This window comes from Pimephales promelas, chromosome 23 (genome assembly GCF_988280905.1).
Source record: "Pimephales promelas chromosome 23, fPimPro1.hap1.1, whole genome shotgun sequence".
Classification (NCBI taxonomy): domain Eukaryota; kingdom Metazoa; phylum Chordata; class Actinopteri; order Cypriniformes; family Leuciscidae; genus Pimephales; species Pimephales promelas.
Genome location: NC_142791.1, coordinates 11,912,394 through 11,930,858, shown reverse-complemented (window position 1 = coordinate 11,930,858; position 18,465 = coordinate 11,912,394). Strand labels below are relative to the sequence as shown.

The window sequence follows — 18,465 nt, the reverse complement described above, 5'->3', positions numbered from 1 at the left end:
ATATAAGTTATGACAACATATGTTTTTACATAAACTATTTTACATTACTTTTACATTAACAATTTAAAAGTAATTTTAATGTAATTTAAATTGAAATGACTTCAACATCCAAGTTGATTTTACTTATAAATTGAAGGCAACAACTATTTTTTTTACAGTGTTTGTTTATTGCAGTGTGTATTGTGTGTAAAGCGTTTCAAATGATTAGATTTAATTATTTTATACAAATAAGTAATTCAAAATATTTATCGTTTTATAGTTATTGGACATTTATAATACAAGGCAGAGACAACTAGATAACCACTGAGATGAACGCTAAATAATACAACTTAGAAAAACAAAAAAAACTGTCAACACAACATAGAATTACACTTAAAAAGACTGCAGTAAAATAATATAGCTTTTATGACATAGAAGAACATAAACAGTCTGTCTTTTTTATTTTCTTTAAAAAAAACAAACATCTACGTTTTCATGACAAAAATATTTGTTTTTCAGTCTGCAAGAATTGTTGTAGCGTCTCCACGACAGCAGAGGCAGCAGCGCCCGAGGATCAGCACACACGGCCGTGACGTGGAGCAGAGACACATAGCTCTGTGTGTTATTTAGCAGTCTGCTGTTGTTTCAAACGGCTTTTTAGTTCATTAGACATTTAACAGCCGGTTTGGATGTACAGTCATTAACAGCCATAATATGCGTTCATAACACGCCTAATAATGCATTTGCGCTGCGCTTGATAAGCAGATTCCAGGGTGTGTCCAGTGTTTTGAGAAGCAGAAGCTTGTGGTGAGTGTTTACAAGAGGCCAGATTTATGGTTCTTCACATGCACATTACACACACGACTTTAATATACAGCTTATGGAAAAAATAATAAGTTCTTGATGTTGAAATAATTATACTGACAGCATAAATTCACTGTTTCTGTTCTAAACCATCTGACAGGAGCTTCACAGGACCTAAATGAAACCAACCATAACTTTAGATATTGCAAGCTAAGTAAATTAAGCAGTGGAAAGTGATCTCTCTCACTAAATGTCACCTGACTTCATGCCCTGGCATCCATACAGTGCTTAAATTGAATTATTTGTTTTGAGTTTTTTCCAGGCAGTACCAAGTTAATGCATTGGATGATGACACATCATTGGTGTTTTGAAGCAGTTTAGGTACATGATTAAATGAGTAGTGTTTTTCTGTAGGCTAAATAATCATGGGTTCACTCGGGAGCCGGTTCCAGTCGTCGGCCCGGGGGCCGGAGGAGGCCCTGGAGAGGCAGTGCGCTGGAAACAGACACAGCTGCGAGTGCAGGAAGAGGAAACGGAGCTCACGCTGTGAGTGTGACAGCGAGCCGGAGGAAGAGGACAGCCAGCTGGATACGCCACGCAGGTCAGAATACACACACCGCTGCCACTCAAAAGTTTGGGGTCGGTCAGTTAGAAGTTTTTGTTTTTGAAAGAAGTCTCTTATTCTCACAGTCCTGCATTTATTTGATAAACATTGCAGTGAAATATTGTTACAGTTTAAAAATCACTTTTCATCTATGTAAGCGAGGATAGCAAAATAAAGTAAACCGTTACATATTTTATTAAAAAATTCTTCATACAGTGGAGTACCAGTAAAATTTCCAAACATTTGGGACCAAAATTTATTCAGACACTTGACCTGACCATGTTTTCTTGAGTGTTTTTTTCTTTTCTTTATTTGCTAATGCGATCTATTTTTTACATCACAGACTGAACAAAATGAAGCATTGCTTGGTAATTGGTTTACCTAAATTGCTATTATCTGATTGTGTGGCTAATTTTAACAGCTGACAGCTATTCAACATAATTAATGTGCGAAACAGTCTAACAGAAGGATGGCCAAAACCAGTGAAATATGATAACTCTAATTTCTTGTCATATTTTATTACATTTTTGGAAACCGTATCGAATAAACAGGGTTAATGTGAGAAATGCTGAATAAATTTTGGTTTGACTGTATTTGAGATATAGCCTAAATGTCTTAACTGTCACTTTTGATCAATGTAATGCATCCTTGCTGAGTAAAAGTACATTTCTTTCTTTAAAAAAAATAAATAAATGTGACAGTTGATAACCTACATTGTCACATTAAATAGTGCCGATTGTATTTAATAGATGTCTAATTTTTGTTTTTGTCTGCATTCTTTTTTTCTGCGGACAGGAAGAAGTTGAAAAGCACCTCTAAGTACATCTACCAGACACTGTTCCTGAATGGAGAAAACAGTGACATCCAGATCCGAGCCCTGGGGCAGGAGTGGAACCTGCATAAAATATATCTGTGTCAGGTTGGTCCAGATGTTCAGCTCTCCTAATAATAGACTACTCATTTCGCTTTTGATTTAAATGTTTTCTCCCCCCTTTAATTTTCCTGTTTCGAAACAGTCTGGCTATTTTTCCAGCATGTTCAGTGGATCTTGGAAGGAGTCGAACATGATGGTTATCGAGCTTGAGATCCCAGACCAAAATATTGACACTGAAGGTGAAGATTTTACACCACTTTGATGCAATGAACACATTTAAGTTGTTGTATTTGTATTGTGGACAATAAACATTCATATCCTGACCTTGTCTTCTTCTCCATCTGTAGCCCTGCAAGTGGTTTTCGGGTCACTCTACAGGGACGACGTATTGATCAAACCAAGTCGGGTTGTTAATATACTCGCTGCTGCCTGTATGCTTCAGTTGGTAAGTATGTCTAGGTTTAAAAACAGAGTTTGGTCCATAAAAATGTAATGCAGATTCAGCCTGTCACATGAAATGTATAATAGTTTATTTTTATAATATAATTCTTGTGTTTTTAACAAGTCCAAACTACTGGAATGTCAAGACAAGCAGAAAAAATCTTTACTGCTGCAGAAAGTGACAAATACACAGCCAATCAGAATCACTCTCCCAGCAACACCTTAGCAACCAGATAGCGACACCCCTATAGCCACCAACTACACTTTTTAATCACTGGTGCAGCTTGTCTTTCTAGTGTCATCCTTCATAATATGCTTTTTGTCTTTCCCAGGATGGGTTAATCCAGCAGTGTGGAGAGACGATGAAGGAGAACGTGAATGTGAAAACCGTGTGCAGCTATTATAACTCGGCCACCACGTACGGCTTGGACTCCGTCATGAAGAAGTCAGTAGTCTCGTTTGATTCCCTTCGTTGTTCTCCAACACTCTTGTGACATAATGAGCATGTTGCATGTGCATTGCAGGTGTTTAGAGTGGCTCCTCAATAACCTCATGACACATCAGAACGTGGACCTCATGAAGGAGCTCGGGTACAGTCTTACTATATGCTTCTGAAAGTTTAGTAGATTTTATAAAAGTTTGGTCTCATTTAGTGTGTGTGTGTGTGTGTGTAGGGTGGAGATTATGGAACAACTTATTCAGTCTTCCGATCTGTTTGTAATGCAAGTGGAGATGGATGTCTACACAGCACTGAAAAAGGTAGGTGATTTGGGGTATGATCACATGTCTTCTGCCCCTGGTGGTGTAAACATGGTTCAGGAATTTTAATACATTTAAATATTTTTTTGATGATTGTGAGGAAATAATAACAAAAGAATACGGAGCCCCTAAAGGGACCTTTGCACGTTTCTCGTGCGCACGTATTACAATTTCCAGTTTGCGTACAATTTGCGACACTGTCATTACTATGAGGAAAACAACAGCATGGATGCAGTTTAAACTTAAAAAAGACCAAAGTGTTATTAAACTGTTGGTTACTAGGTGACCAATAAATCCTTAATTTTAACGAATTGGTTTAACAGGAATATTAATCATCTTATGAGTATGTTTGGAAATTATGAAAATAATTTAGCACACAAACAATTTATGCAAATCCATAGTTTTCCTGTGCATTTTAACCCTCTGGGGTTGTTCGGCCCAAATGGACCCGAAGAATTTAAATACAATTTTTTTTTAAATCACAGCTTCCTCGGAATGGTCAGAAATTTGGTGACTTTGTTGGTATTTGGTATTTGAACACCCTAAAAAATTGGGGACAGGATGTGAATAGTCTAAGTGGTTGTAAAAAAAAATAGTCACACTTGGAGTGTTCGGGTCCAAATGGACCCGCATAGAAAATGAATGGGAAATTGGCAAAAATGTGAAAATACTCAGTTTTTTTGTGCGTACAATCTACAAATCAGCTACGATCTTGAAAAAAAGCACACAACAGTGAAGGGATGAATCTATAAAACATCAAGAGTGCAAAACAGACACAATCCAGACACAAACACAAACACACTTTTATACACAAACACACCAAAAAGTTTTGCATTTTTAAAATGCTCAGTTTGTCCACCAAATGGCATCCATCTCATTTCAAAAATTGCTTTTATGAGGCCTAGGCTTGTCTCTAAAATGAAATACAGCTTTAAAAAAAAATTAAAAAAACATTTTTTAAAAAAAATATTTTTTCTATTATGTTCAATGGGGGGAAAATTTGTCATAATTATGGCATTAATACTAATTATAAAAAAATATATTTTTGAATTTTTCTCAAAACACCAAAAAAGAAAAGAAAAAATATTATAAAAAAACGAGTTAAAAAAAAAAATCATGATTTTTTTTTTTTTTTTTTTTTTTTATATGAATCCCGCCCTTTAGGTCCATTTTGACCCGAACACCCGAGTGTGACTCTGAAACGAACAACCCCAGAGGGTTAAAGAATTTTATGAAATATGGTATGGAATAATATCCTTTTTATTGCATTCAAAAAACTAATAAGTCAACACCTCTTTCCCACTTTTACAAAATGAACATAAATCATCAATATCAGAGTGTTTTGCAATTAATGATATAACAGGATAAATTGTATATTAAAAGGATTTTTTGGTCGTGTTGTAACCAAGAAACTATCGCGTGCGCATGTGATAGTCTTTATTTTTTCAACGGCCCCTTTAGGGGCTCCGTACATACAGTAAGAGACTACTTTCAAAAACATAAAAACATTGTAATGTTTCCAAACTTTTTAAAGAATGGATGGCAGGCTTTATTGGGTTAAGTCTGTTTTAGCAGTGCACTGAATTACATCACAGCTTATTATTATTATTATTATTATTTTAAACTTTTTTTTTTTTTTTTCAGTGGATGTTCTTGCAGCTTAATCCATCCTGGGATGGTCCTATCAAACAGCTTCTGCTCGATGCGGATGCCTGGCTGTGTAAAAGAAGAAGTGGTACGTTTCCCGCATGCAAGCGCATAAAAACACATTTCTATAATCTTCCTCTAACTGCCACACTCGTACACAGAGGCTGGAGAGCAGGAGCCCTTTCTGAACTCAGATGATGGGATGCCCTTCGTGCCCGTTTTCCGACTCATCCGCCTGCAGTACATCATTAATGACCTGGCGTCCGCCCGCATGCTGGAACGGGACAACATCCTACCGCCCGGTAACTCTCCTGCTGCTCTCGTGACTTCCAGCACTTGCATGAATCCAGTCAGATTAAATATATATATATATATATATATATATATTAACCCAATACCTCTTGTGTTTGTATCAGAGTGGCTGAGCAGTGTGTACAAACAACAGTGGTTCGCCATGCTGAGGACAGAACACGATAATGATAACGGGTGAGAGAATGTCCGATACCTGCACTGCTACATAGTAAACATGTGGTTTGAATAGGAAATGAGTGAATGTGATCGTTACAGACCACAAGAGGCCAATAAAGAGGAGTTTGAGCTGAACAGCATGCGCTGTGGACGAAAACTGACCAAAGATGGAGATGTGAGTTGAACTCTTGTTGTACAGTATATTGCATATTTTTGTTTTGAATAACGTGGATGTATTTTTGTTGTCTCTACAGTACTGTTGGCGATGGACGGGGTTCAATTATGGTTTTGACCTGCTGGTGACTTACACAAATCGCTTCATAATATTTAAAAGAAACACACTCAGTCAGCCATGTGGGGGCGCTGTCAGCTTACAGCCACGACGCCACCTTGCGTACCGGTGAGCTGTTACACATCTGGTTATTTTTCTCATATTACGTTGCATTACATTATGAAGGAATTAGTATTATAATATAGCATTTATCTTAAACATCTTCCTACAGACTGTCTACAAATAATACAATGTTTGCTTGTACAATCTGTATATGTTTGTACATACTGTGCTTATATGGACATTGTTTCTTAGTAATAAAATTGTCTATTTGTCTAGAAAATAATGAATGTTATTAAAAATTATATAAAAAATATTTAGTAACTAATTTAATAATAAATTATAAAATAAATTGTATATTAAATAATAGTAAAAAATATTAAATGTATTTTTAAATCTGTTTTTAATGTGGTATTTAGCAAGGTGGAAAACTTTTTTTTAAATATTATATAATTAATAATTTCAGCTAATTTAAATAAATTATAATACATTTTTCAAAATATCACATATATTTTTGATATATATTTTTTGTTTAGTATTTAACCATTTTTTGATTATTATTATATCTTTATTGTTCAGATTGCGCCTTGCTTCCTTTGATAGCAGTGGAAAAGTGGTTTGCAGCCGGTCAACTGGCTACCAGCTTGTTACCCTTGAAAAGGACCAGGTATTCTGTCATCATAATGTTAAATATGAAATAATTTTGTTTCCAGTTACTTGACTTGACCGAAGCACTTCTTTGTGTTACATTGACAGGAATATGTGGTGATGAACCTGGACAGCCGGCTCTTGTCTTTCCCTCTGTATGTGTGCTGTAACTTCCTCTACACTTCTCCGTCCAGTGAGAGGAGAGGCGACACACCAGAGCCAGAGAGCAGCAGCGCACGCAGTATGTCATGACCAACACCACATAAACCAGTCCAGCTTGTAATCCAGACCCTTTTTTTTATTATTTATGTTCCATTAGCCTCGTGTATATTATTTCATTCATTTTATTTGTATCCTTAAATTGTAAATAGTCAGGTGCCTTTTAAAATAATTTACTATATGTCAGTATCAGAGCTGAGAGTGAGTGCTCTTGATCCTGCTCTTCACTTTCTGCCCATTTGATTCTGTTTGTAAATTATTTGTTGGAAGTTGTCTTATATTTAAACAGTTCTCATTGTTATTGTTAGGCTAGTTGTTAATTGGTTAGAAATCCCACATTTTTTTCTTTACAAAAAAATAAGGAAACGGAATAAATATTGGTTCTGTACTGTTACAATTGTTTGAAATTGGTGCTAACATGATAGAAGCTGTTGTTTTTGTCAATGCATGCTGATGTAGGATCAGTGAAGGTTGAACAGGCATGTGTTGGTTTACCAGCAGGGCATTTCAAGTGACTTCCACAAGTGTCCAATGAAAATTTATACACAATGTGTTTTTGGTTAAATGTAAATATTGTTGGACCAAAGCATCAAGATGTACATTAAAACAGCACTGACAGAAGAAATTGTTCATTTTTTATCCAGTATGAAAAACATCTCATTCTCACAGTGCAGTAATAAATCTGGCCTAGAACATTTTCAATGATTTTAATTATTAGACTTAATTTACAACAGCAAATTCATAATGAAAATGTGTATTTTATATATATATATATATATAGAATTGTTTTTGTTTTAATTATATATATATATATATATAGAATGATTAATACCACCATTTTGTTTAGTATTTGTTATATCGTTTATTATAATTAAATATATTTGTTTTACATTTATTAATTAATTGTACAATTAAAAACAAAAAACTTTTTACTTTTTAAAAACTAAAACTTTTTAAACTATTTTATAAAACATACTTATAAATAAAATATGTACATTATATGTGTGTGTGAATAATACACATTATTTTCATAATTAAAAAATTCAATTAAAAAGTGTTATATTTATTAATATACATAAACGTTAACATAAACGTTCACACACATATATACTATGTATATATATATATATATATTAGAGCTGTCAAGCGGTTAATCACGATTAAAACGATTAATATATATATATATATATATATATATATATATATTTATATACACACAAACGTTATTTATGGAAGTTATATAAAACACGCCTTGAATTTCACTTTTTTACTACAACATTTACCACAAATATTTTTTATTATAATAAAAAATTATTTCACAATACAAAAAAGTCATAATGGTTCTAAAAATAGAATTAATTTTCTTTCATCAGCTTTTTTTTTCTGTTTCCCTGGGACACATTGAACAGACAGCAAGTTGATTTAGTCACATTTATTGCCTGTACAAAAGCCACAAACAATACAGACAGTAATCAACACACATCACTCACAAATCGGAAAGCTAATCTTCCTAGTAAACCGATGAGTTCACAAGAATGATTTCCTACAGCCTGATCTTCACTGAGGTATTGAGTTCAAGCTGTCCTTCAGTCTGCGGGTCACACTGGGCAGTAGGTTCAGGTGCTCGTCCACACAGCTGCTCACACAGCTGTCCATCAGTGCCCGCACAGCAGGCTCCTTCGCCCCGGAGTCAAACAGGTCCTTGGCTTTATCGTTACAGTGCATCGTACACCTCGAGAGACGGTCCTGTGGGTGAATCAAGAGTTCTTCCTCATCACGCTCTTCCAGCAGGAAGATTAAGAGTAAATGATCTCTCAGAGCGACTGACCTGAAACTGCTCGAGCTCACTAGTGACCAGTCCCTGAGCTTTAGCCAGCGGTGTGTGGCAGCGCTCGATACACTGGTGCACCTGGTTCATGGACTCGCCGGGACGCTCACAACACTCGGCACTGCAGTGGAACATGCGGCCCTGAGAGCACATTTCAGTGTTAGAAGCCGTTCACTTCATCAACCTCTGACTGATAAGTGGTCAAAGACTATATTTCAGATATTAAAAGACTTCTAATCAATATAGAAAATCAGAATTGATGAAAAGACTATGCTCTTGTATAAAATTAGAAATATCCAGAAACTAAATGTAACAAAAAATACTGAATGTCTTAATATTACATAAAAACGTAGATTAATTTTAATTAATAACATTATATATTTGTTGTATAATCCATTGTATATAAATAAATTTTACATATATATAATTATTATTATGTAATTTATAAAATAATTATGTATTGATCAAAGAATACTGAAAAATGTTTCCCCCCCCCCCAAAAAAAATATTAAACAGCAACAACTGTTTTTAACATTGATAATTATAATAAATGTTTCTTGAGCATCAAAACATCATATTAGAATTTATGAAGGATCATGTGACACTGGAATAATGGAGAATAATCACTATGGGAATGGGAATAATGGGAATAATCATGTGAGTAATGATACTGGAAACGGCTGCTTACAGTAAAATATAATAAAATAGAAAACGGTTATATTAAACTGTAATAATATCCAACAATATTGCTGAAAAATGAATATACATCATAATTCATTGCCTACAAAACCCTGAAATTAATGTTGAGCCACAAGGAGCAACAGTGTTCTCGTATCAGCATCTTATCCGTCAGATCAGTTACTTCTGATTTCATGTCTCAAGAGAATCTGAAGGTCATCCTCCTTATCCTCCTCACCTGCATCTTCCGAATGTGCTCTCTCTCGAGACTCTGAACCATGTCCTCCACTGCCTTCTGCACGCGCGCCTGATGAGCCTCTGCCATTCCCGATCTTACACCCACAGCTTCAGTTCTTCTTTAACCAGCGACTCTATAAAGCCATGAATCACAACGTGCACGTTTTACTAACAGCTCCTGGAAACATTACTGAATCCTTATAAATGCATCTGTTTGAACTGAAACCAAAACGCTTCAATAATATTACAGTAAGGTCACCTACTACTACAACTAAGCATGCTGCAACCAAAAACACGCCACTTCCGCCATCCCATGGTGCGCCTTATTTCCGGTTCCGTACTTCTATGCTTCTTCTTTCAAAGAACGAATCTGCGGCTGCTGGATTTCACGCACTTTGTTATTTTAACTTTTCAAAGTGAGATTTACAGAGGTGAGATGTATGGTGTTTTGACAGCTGCATAAACGTGGATGTGACATGCATGACAATGACGGCGTCAAAGTTTAATTTCTTTAAATAATTTGTTTTGAATCGATTAGACTTAACTGGAGTTTGTCCTCTCTGTCTACACCAGTTTTTTAATCAATGCTATTGATTAAAGATTTACATTTTTATTACAGGTTACATTATTAGCAGACTGTCGAAATTGTAACGTTACACGTTACCCTGTGTTCAAGAACAGACGGCGCTCAACGCGACTGAACGCGATTTCAAAGGTCAAAATAGTCTTAAACAAGGGCCGTGTGTCAATCATAGACTGTAAAAAAAGTTAAATGATTCCTTAAAAATGGATTAACAAAAAGAAACAAACAAACTAACAAAAAAAACAGTTATGAAATATTTTACGGTTTCTCGGTGTTTGGGGTAACGCGAGGTAATCAGATTAATTTTTCAATTAACTAGTAAAACATTATTTTAAAATTTACAAATGATCTAAGTTACTTTTTCAAATAAGTAACGCAAGATCATTTGTTTTCATATATCTATTGACTGACAGCTCTCCTTTTGATCTCATGTAAATGCCTCATTTACATATTTTCTTGCCATTTCCTTTTCAGATGTTATTATTTGTGAAACACTAAATCCCCAGAATGGCTCTAAGACACCTGTCGGTGAAGGCTCTACTCTTCATTGGGCTTTGTCAAGTAGGACGCAGGGGTTTTGCCTCTGCTCCTGAAGTCAGAGAGCCACCCAAGAAAATTGGTACGGTCAAATTCACATCATTCATTTATTTTAGTAAGACTTTTTAACCCTTTTAAAGGCCTACACTGAAAAAAATAGTCCATTTAAATTGGACAGTTTATTGAACCTAAATCTATAAACAAAAAGTTTGCATATGTGTTTAGTGTTTTTATTATATTTGATATACCAGGATTTTATAGACCATTTCACAAGATGTAAACAACACTGGCCCAGAAGCACTTCCTGTTTCAGTTTTTTAACACTACACAAAAGCTGGGATAAAATACAACCAACAGAACATTTAAAACTAAATCAAAAAGTTAAACAAACATCTTTAAGATGTTTTCTTTGCATGTGAAATAAAGAAAACAGTTACAAACTGATACAGGAAGTGTTTCTGGACCAGTGTTGTTTACATCTTGTGAAATGGTCTATAGCTCATATATAGGATGATATAGTGAGAAATATTGTGGTCACACTTGAGGAGAAAGACACCTGTTTTATTCAGAAATTCAGTCCAAATTGAGTAAAATTCTGCTATTTTGTGCAGATGTTATTTATATGGCCAACATGTCATAGCTTGTAAAACCAGTAAAGCAGACTACTTGCTTAAAATGACTATAAATAATAGTTTTCGCTCTATATATCTAATAATAATGTATTAGTAAGATTATATTTACATAATTAAATTGTTTTGTGGGCGATAACATAATGCAATGCAATACAGTGATGATTGAGAGATATTTTAACACACGTTCTTCAAAAGCCTAATGTATCATATTTGATACTCACATTTTAATGGGATTTTTCTACGAAAATACATATGGATAATCAAATAAACTTCAGTTGCTTCAGTCCAGTAAGTGTTCATCTTGAAAAATTAGTAGCAATAAAAAATTATTCTTTTTACTTGATTTTTTTTTAAAATTTAGATTTCACAGCAAAATACAATTACACTAAAATGCCTTTTACTATCTAAAATCATTTGAATTATGAATAGTGCATGTAAATGAAAATGCACATAGTAAATTGTGTACAACAGGTTTTTAGCAAAGTTTTTCTCATTTTGGTCAATTATAGGCTTTAGTAATTCATGTATCAGATTATGAGACTGTAGACTTTACAGGGTTATTGGAAGTGTTTGGTGGGATCTGATGGATTAAGAGTTCGTTTCTTCTTCAGCAATAATCGGGGGTGGTATTGGAGGCACGGCAACAGCGTTCTTCTTAAGACAAGAGTTTGGGCCGGGAGTGAAGATCGAAGTGTTCGAGGCGGGGACTGTCGGAGGGCGTCTGGCCACCGAGAACATTGGAGGATACGAGTATGAGACGGGGGGATCCATTATTCACCCCCTTAACCTGCACATGAAGTACTTTCTGGACAGACTCGGTCAGTGTCCACTTCTCTCTCAAGATCTTTGTTGAAAGAAATCTTATGATGTTCTTCTATGAAACAACTGGATATTTTCAGTTTAATCTAGAAAACTAAAGTGTGTCACTTCAGGGCTTTTCACACTTCAAATAGTTTACCCTTGGTCATTGTAAGCCCAGAGTAAACTGGATTTTCTGGGTTATCTTGCTTCACGCTGCTTAGTGTCACTGATCGGACGAGCACAGCATCGGTTTACATAAAATCTCATTTTACATATTGCCGACTGTGCTGTCAAGTATTACGAATCAAAACCTTCTATACACCAACTGACACATTTCTTGCTACCATTTAATGCTGAAACGGCTGATTATACAACATGCAGTGTTTCAAAGACTGTCCAAAGCACAGAAATTTGAGGCATGTGATTCGCTGTTGCTTTTAAATTAAATGTGAACCTTTACCGGGGGTTAAAAGCAGGGTTTAGAGCAACGACAACCCGGGTTAAAAAACCTTATCTTATGTCATTTTCTTTGATCAGGTATGTCACCTCGTGCTGATGTATCTTCTAAACTGGCAATATTTGACGGGAAGGAGCTGACCTTTGAAGAGAGTGACTGGTTCATCGTAAATTTCATACGCATGCTTTGGAGATATGGATTCCAATTCATTCGAATGAATATGTGGGTGGAGGGCATACTAGACAAGTTTATGAGGTTTGTCTGTCGTGTTGCCTTAATTCATCTAGCGAGGTATAGAATTATTATGACCAGTAAGTTCTTATGTGCCTTTTATTGTCGCTTTCTGTCCTCTGTAGGATATATCAGTACCAGCAGTTTGGCTACTCGTTCTCCAGCGTGGAAAAGCTGCTGCATGCCATGGGTGGAGACGGATTTCTCACTCTGGTCAATCAGACACTGGAGGAGGCCATGCTGGCCGAGGGCTTCTCTCAGGTCTTTCTCAATGACATGGTAGCACCCATCACACGAGTCAACTACGGCCAAAGTGTCCGAATCAATGGATTTGCAGGTATGTTTATACTATAAATGATGTTTGTGACATTTCAGCATTAATAACAAATGGGGATATAACACAATTTTTTTGTGTCTATTCTCTATTTAAACCGTTTAAATAGCCACTGCCTTAAAGGGGTCATGAACTGGCTTTTACATTTTTTGATATTGTTGTCTGCTCAACTTATGACGTTCGCTTGGTTTTTACATTTAAAAAACATCAAAATGAATAAGTAATAGGCTATTTTCTACCCTAGTTTTGAGCCCAGCTCAAAGACCCACTGTTTTTATGGGCGTCTCGCATTGAAGACGTGGAAGTAAACGCGCACTACTGTGAGTGGATAACAGTTTTGTATATTATAATGAGTTTCACTCTCGATCCGGTTTGTCTTCACAAGGTAGGCAAGCCTATGTTATTTAGCTATGCGTGTAATGTGCGAATCTGTGGGCGGGGCTAAACCAGCCGTGTTGAATTAGGCGTTGATCTTCTTCTGCGGGGGTGGTGTTTTATCCTCTTTAGTTCCCCACTTTGAAAAACGAGTCGTTTGCTGAGCCTGGTGTCAATAAAAGCTTTTATTGGACTAACAAGGACGTTTTCAGATCTGAAACTTACAGGATATACTTATAATATGATGACCTCTTAGAAAATTTGATTCCTCAGTTCATCACCACTTTAAAATATTCATAATACTCGGAATGTTTGAGCCAAATCAAAATCATCCGGTGCAACCAGTGCAAACATGCAGGGAAATCATATCATGACTGTTTGTCAAGGTCAGTTTCTCTTAAAATATATAAATAAGTTTATGACAATGTCATGTGGTGCGACTCTGCCAAAACTTATTCATTTTATTTCATATAAAAAGATAATTTTTACATTGAAAAATGTATTTAAAACTTTTCTGAAAATAATGATTAAGGTCTGTACACATTAAAAAAAATGTTATTATTTGGTTATACCACATGATATTTTAAGTCCTTTTTAAGGGACTTAATTTCTTAATTTTTACTTTTTTCTTAGTTTTTCAAAATTATATGAAACCAACATTTAAAAATGTCAAAACCAAAGCATACATTTAAATTAAAATAAAAAAAAATATATTTTTTTTTTTGCCATTTTTTAATCATGTTATTTGTCATTTTCTCAAATGCCATAGACCATGTGCTGTAATTGTGTAATTTTTAGTTTTGTACTACAAATTTGTTGTTGCTTTGAGTCAACACTTGATATCTGTATAATCTTGTTGTCTAATGTATAATCTGGTCCTACAGCAACAGCATTTGGGGAACACTGATTTAATACATACAGAAGTGTGTGAATACTAGGGGTGGCACGGTTCACAAAACCCACGGTTCGGTTTGTATCACGGTTTTAGGGTCACGGTTTTCGGTTCTGTACGGTTCTTGTTATTTTTTCTTTTAATCTTTAACACTCCAGAAATGTACTTCAGTATGTGATATATAGCTTAATTATCCACACTTTAGGATACAGTATTAAAAAAATATATATTATATTCATGCAATCATGCACAAACTGAATTTGACTCTTTGATTTTAAGCACATTTTGGGACTATCTCAGAGGAAAGCTAGGTGAGATTTAGATACAGCAAGAGAGAAGAAATTGACATGCTTTTTGTTTATTTGGCAAAAAAAAAGGAGAATGTGTATCACTATCATACAAGAACTTGTGCATTTTTATCACATAAATCTTATTTACACAAAGAAATTAACTTTCATGTATCAACTGCTAACTTTTGTAGCTCTTACCAAAATTCTATCTTTTAAAAGAAAAAGAGAGGAACTCTTAAAACACTGTCTTTTAAATGTCAATATACATGAAACCTCATTGCCTATAGATAATTAAGCTATAGCAATAGCAAAGGCCATAAACATAAAGTGAAATTTAAGTTCAACCTCAACACAAAAACAGTATCAACAATGCTTCTATTCCCAAAATGTGAGGGTACTTTTTTCCACTTAAAATTAAAGTGCAGGATTTGGAAACGTATGACTGAAGCTCTTATCTATACATAAAGTGCCACTGTAGTTAAATTAAAATATCATAACATGAAATCCAAAATGTTCCCACACACCGGACTTATACCATAGACTTATATGACGCTGGCGCATCCTCCAACTCCCTCAACTCTCCCACTTGCCATTTCTCCGCGTGCCGTGACCTGCAGCGCTCCATACTCCACTTTTACTGGCTTGTTTATTAACTTGAACCGGCGCTGCACAGAGCGATCGGTAATGACATCAAATACCGCGAAAGTGATGAATGCATACGGAGCCGACTCGCGCTAGATTGATGTTATTCACCGATCGCTCTGTGCAGCGCCGGTCCAAGTCGAACAAGTTTATGTCGCGCGAAAAGAAAACACACGTCACATACGGGCACGAGGTTACATTGCGCATGCGTCGAACCGTGAGACGCACACGCGCTCCGAACCGAGACAAGCGAACCGAACGGTTCGGGTGTTTTTTCATGTACCGTGCCACCCCTAGTGAATACGGTGTATTCCTTTTGCAGGCGCTGTTTCACTAGCAGGAGCCGAGTCAGGTTTGTGGGCAGTGGATGGAGGGAATAAGTTGGTTTGTTCGGGGCTTTTGTACCACAGCAAAGCCGAGCTTGTTCCAGCTCGTGTGACTTCCATCTCCATAAAGATGAGACCATCCAAAATTGGTACAGTCCACTATGAACATTACAGTAAATCTTTTTATATACTATGTACACTACCGTTTGGGGACAGTAACGATTTTTTTTTCCAAAGAAATTAATTTATTTAGCAAGGATTCATTAAACTGACCTAAAGTGACAGTAAAGACATTTATAATGTTTCAAAAGAGTCTGTTTCAGATAAATACTGTTCTTTTGCACTTTCTTTTGATCAAAGAATCTGAAAAATGTACACAATTGTTTTCAATATAAGAAATGTTTCAAATCAGAATCTTAGAATGATTTCTAAAAAATCATGTGACATTGCATCACATAAATAAATAACATTTTTCAAACATTGTAATAATATTTCTTAGTATTACTGCTACTATATTTTTTTATCAAATAGATTTAGCATTGCTGAGCATAAGACACAAAAAAGAGTTTAAATCTTTTGAATGTTATTGTGGTCGCATCAGTCCAATCATATTTACCCATTTGTATTTTGTTGCCTTTCAGGTTCAGTCACAAATTTCTATGAGGTGAACTACGTTGGTGAGTCTGGTGCCGCCCACTCCATGTACGACATAGTTATAGTCGCCACACCTCTCCACCAGGGCATGTCTGAGATCAACTTCTCAGGCTTTTCTCCACCCATTCCATCCCACTTCCCCGGCCGTTACCACCAAACGGTGGCCACACTGGTCCACGGTCTGCTCAACGTGTCCTTTCTGGGCACCACAGACAAGCCGGAAGACTTCTTCGTATCCGATGTCCTCACGCTGGATAACAAAGCTGCCGACATCCTGAGCCTGAGCTCTCTGAGCCCAGTGAGGATTCCCAAGGGCTACAGCCCAAGCCCTGCCAGCCAAAGCAAAGTTTGGAAGATCTTCTCATCCCAGCCTCTTTCTCAGCAGCATCTGCAAAAAATATTCCTGTCCTGGGACTCTGTGTTTGAGAAGCGCTGGCTCGCGTACCCCTCTTACAGCCCGCCGCACCGCAGGACGCCTCCCTTCATCCTCCACGAGCGCCTCTACTACCTCAACGCCGTGGAGTGGGCAGCCAGTGCCATGGAGATGAGCGCCATTTCGGGCCGTAATCTGGCCCTGCTCGCCCACCACCGCTGGTTCCAGCAGACGGGCAAAATCGACCAGGAGGATCTGCACACCCGACTCAGAGGTGAACTTTGACAGGAGAGCAGTGCGGTCAGTAAGCAATAAACTCTGTTATGGAGATCTGAGATTGGATTTATGTGCTGTTTACTTGAAAAAAAAAAAAAAAATCTTGGTGAATCTCATGAAAAAAATCTGATTTATATTTCACCCCCAAATTAAGAAATTATATTTCACCCATTTCTCGTAATATTATTTTCATTACAATTAAGCACATTCACCCCACAATTCCCATTACCGTAATGTGGAAGAATCTTCATTACATAAGTTCAATTCAGTATATTAAATACTTGATCTGTACAACAAATATACTTTATATGATATAATATACATACTATATATATATATTTATAATTAATAGATTTTGACAAATTTTGTTATATTTTTTTGTCAGTTGTTATGCGATTCATTAATGATTTCGCTAGCTGTGGACTGGCATTTAAAGCAGCATCACTCAACTTCACTGCTAAAATTGCAATTAAGTTATACTAGTATTTTGACTGGTATCTATATTAATATAGATTTCTGAACAATAGATTTGTACGTTTTTCCATTTTCCATTTTGTACAGATCACTTCGGGGTAAATCAACTTCACAGACCACAAAGCCATAGAGAAAATAATTATTTGACACAGTCTGTCTACAATTGTCTTTGTGGGTGAATCTCTGTTGGGTTGTATTGTAAAATATTTTCTTCTCAATTAAGCACTTTTTCCCCTAATTTTTCAATGAGAATAACACAAATGATACATTTTCATAAATATGTTTTAGCCATATTACATTAAACAAATATTGTAATAAAAGTACTTAAATTAAAAATGACGAATTAAAGACTATACTACTTAAATGATGAGAATTACAATACAATATTTTCCCCTTGTTTTGTGTTTCTTGAGGTTCATGAGGATGGGTTTCACTCTTGTCCTTCATTTTAGGAGCCACCCAGGGATGCACTGTAATATTTCACTGAGCGTTTATAAAATAGTGGGTATATTGCCCACTTAACTCTTTTAATAACATCATCTTGTGATGAGAAACTGTACAGTGTGAGTGTGTACAAACACTGGGATTACCACTATAGATGGCTATTTTTTTTTTGTTACGAAATGGAACAAAGTAATAATATTGATTTGATAGATACTAATGCTACTAGTGTGTTTGTGAGTGGTCAGGGTCACTATAATGTTCTAAGTTTGCACAGATATGTTAAAACTACCACGTTAGATCACTTGTTTACTCCTTTAACTTGTAATTTACAACCTCAGTGACCTATAAATCTGATGAATGTGCATAGCAAACTGTAGAATTCTTATCATTTTGTTCTTCCTGCAAATTTGCATTTAATATATTGTTAATTATTCTTGGTGCCTTAAAGTCTCTTCAGTTTCATAAAATTTTCATTAAAAAACTTGAATGACAGTTTATCTTGATTTTATTTTCACAGACCAAATTGAATTTTTTTTCATTCCCCCAAATTATGGTGGTATTTGTTTTATTCCTGTCAATTTATGGTGATTTAATTAAAAACAATTACATTTGTTGAATTTTAATAAT

The 18,465-nt window shown here is 35.6% G+C and overlaps 3 protein-coding genes across 4 annotated transcripts; 2 read left to right on the top strand and 1 right to left on the bottom strand.

The window, feature by feature from the left end:
- The first annotated feature begins 572 nt into the window (after nucleotides 1-572).
- gmcl1 (germ cell-less, spermatogenesis associated) lies at nucleotides 573-7,476 on the top strand. Its single transcript, XM_089126360.1, has 15 exons — nucleotides 573-786; nucleotides 1,198-1,384; nucleotides 2,183-2,306; nucleotides 2,404-2,500; nucleotides 2,609-2,706; nucleotides 3,035-3,147; nucleotides 3,227-3,292; nucleotides 3,377-3,461; nucleotides 5,106-5,196; nucleotides 5,270-5,410; nucleotides 5,525-5,594; nucleotides 5,676-5,751; nucleotides 5,831-5,976; nucleotides 6,487-6,574; nucleotides 6,664-7,476. The coding sequence occupies exons 2-15, from the start codon at nucleotides 1,209-1,211 to the stop codon at nucleotides 6,805-6,807; spliced, it is 1,515 nt and encodes a 504-aa protein (XP_088982486.1). The 5' UTR covers nucleotides 573-786; nucleotides 1,198-1,208; the 3' UTR covers nucleotides 6,808-7,476.
- A 715-nt stretch (nucleotides 7,477-8,191) lies between these two features.
- Nucleotides 8,192-9,884, bottom strand: timcc (TIM double twin CX3C motif chaperone). 2 transcript variants are annotated; one of them, XM_039677064.2, is made up of 4 exons: nucleotides 9,781-9,884; nucleotides 9,519-9,651; nucleotides 8,603-8,743; nucleotides 8,192-8,520 (listed from the first exon to the last, which is right to left on the bottom strand). In XM_039677064.2, the coding sequence occupies exons 2-4, from the start codon at nucleotides 9,603-9,605 to the stop codon at nucleotides 8,332-8,334; spliced, it is 417 nt and encodes a 138-aa protein (XP_039532998.1). In that variant the 5' UTR covers nucleotides 9,606-9,651; nucleotides 9,781-9,884; the 3' UTR covers nucleotides 8,192-8,331. The 2 variants fall into 2 exon arrangements, with proteins under 2 accessions (XP_039532998.1, XP_088982212.1); XM_089126086.1 differs by having other exon boundaries at nucleotides 9,519-9,781.
- pcyox1 (prenylcysteine oxidase 1) lies at nucleotides 9,819-17,068 on the top strand. The gene is made up of 7 exons (XM_039677063.2): nucleotides 9,819-9,948; nucleotides 10,575-10,719; nucleotides 11,881-12,087; nucleotides 12,608-12,782; nucleotides 12,884-13,095; nucleotides 15,614-15,766; nucleotides 16,259-17,068. Exons 2-7 carry the CDS (start codon nucleotides 10,608-10,610, stop codon nucleotides 16,927-16,929), a joined length of 1,530 nt encoding a protein of 509 aa, XP_039532997.2. The 5' UTR covers nucleotides 9,819-9,948; nucleotides 10,575-10,607; the 3' UTR covers nucleotides 16,930-17,068.
- The last annotated feature ends 1,397 nt before the right edge of the window (nucleotides 17,069-18,465 follow it).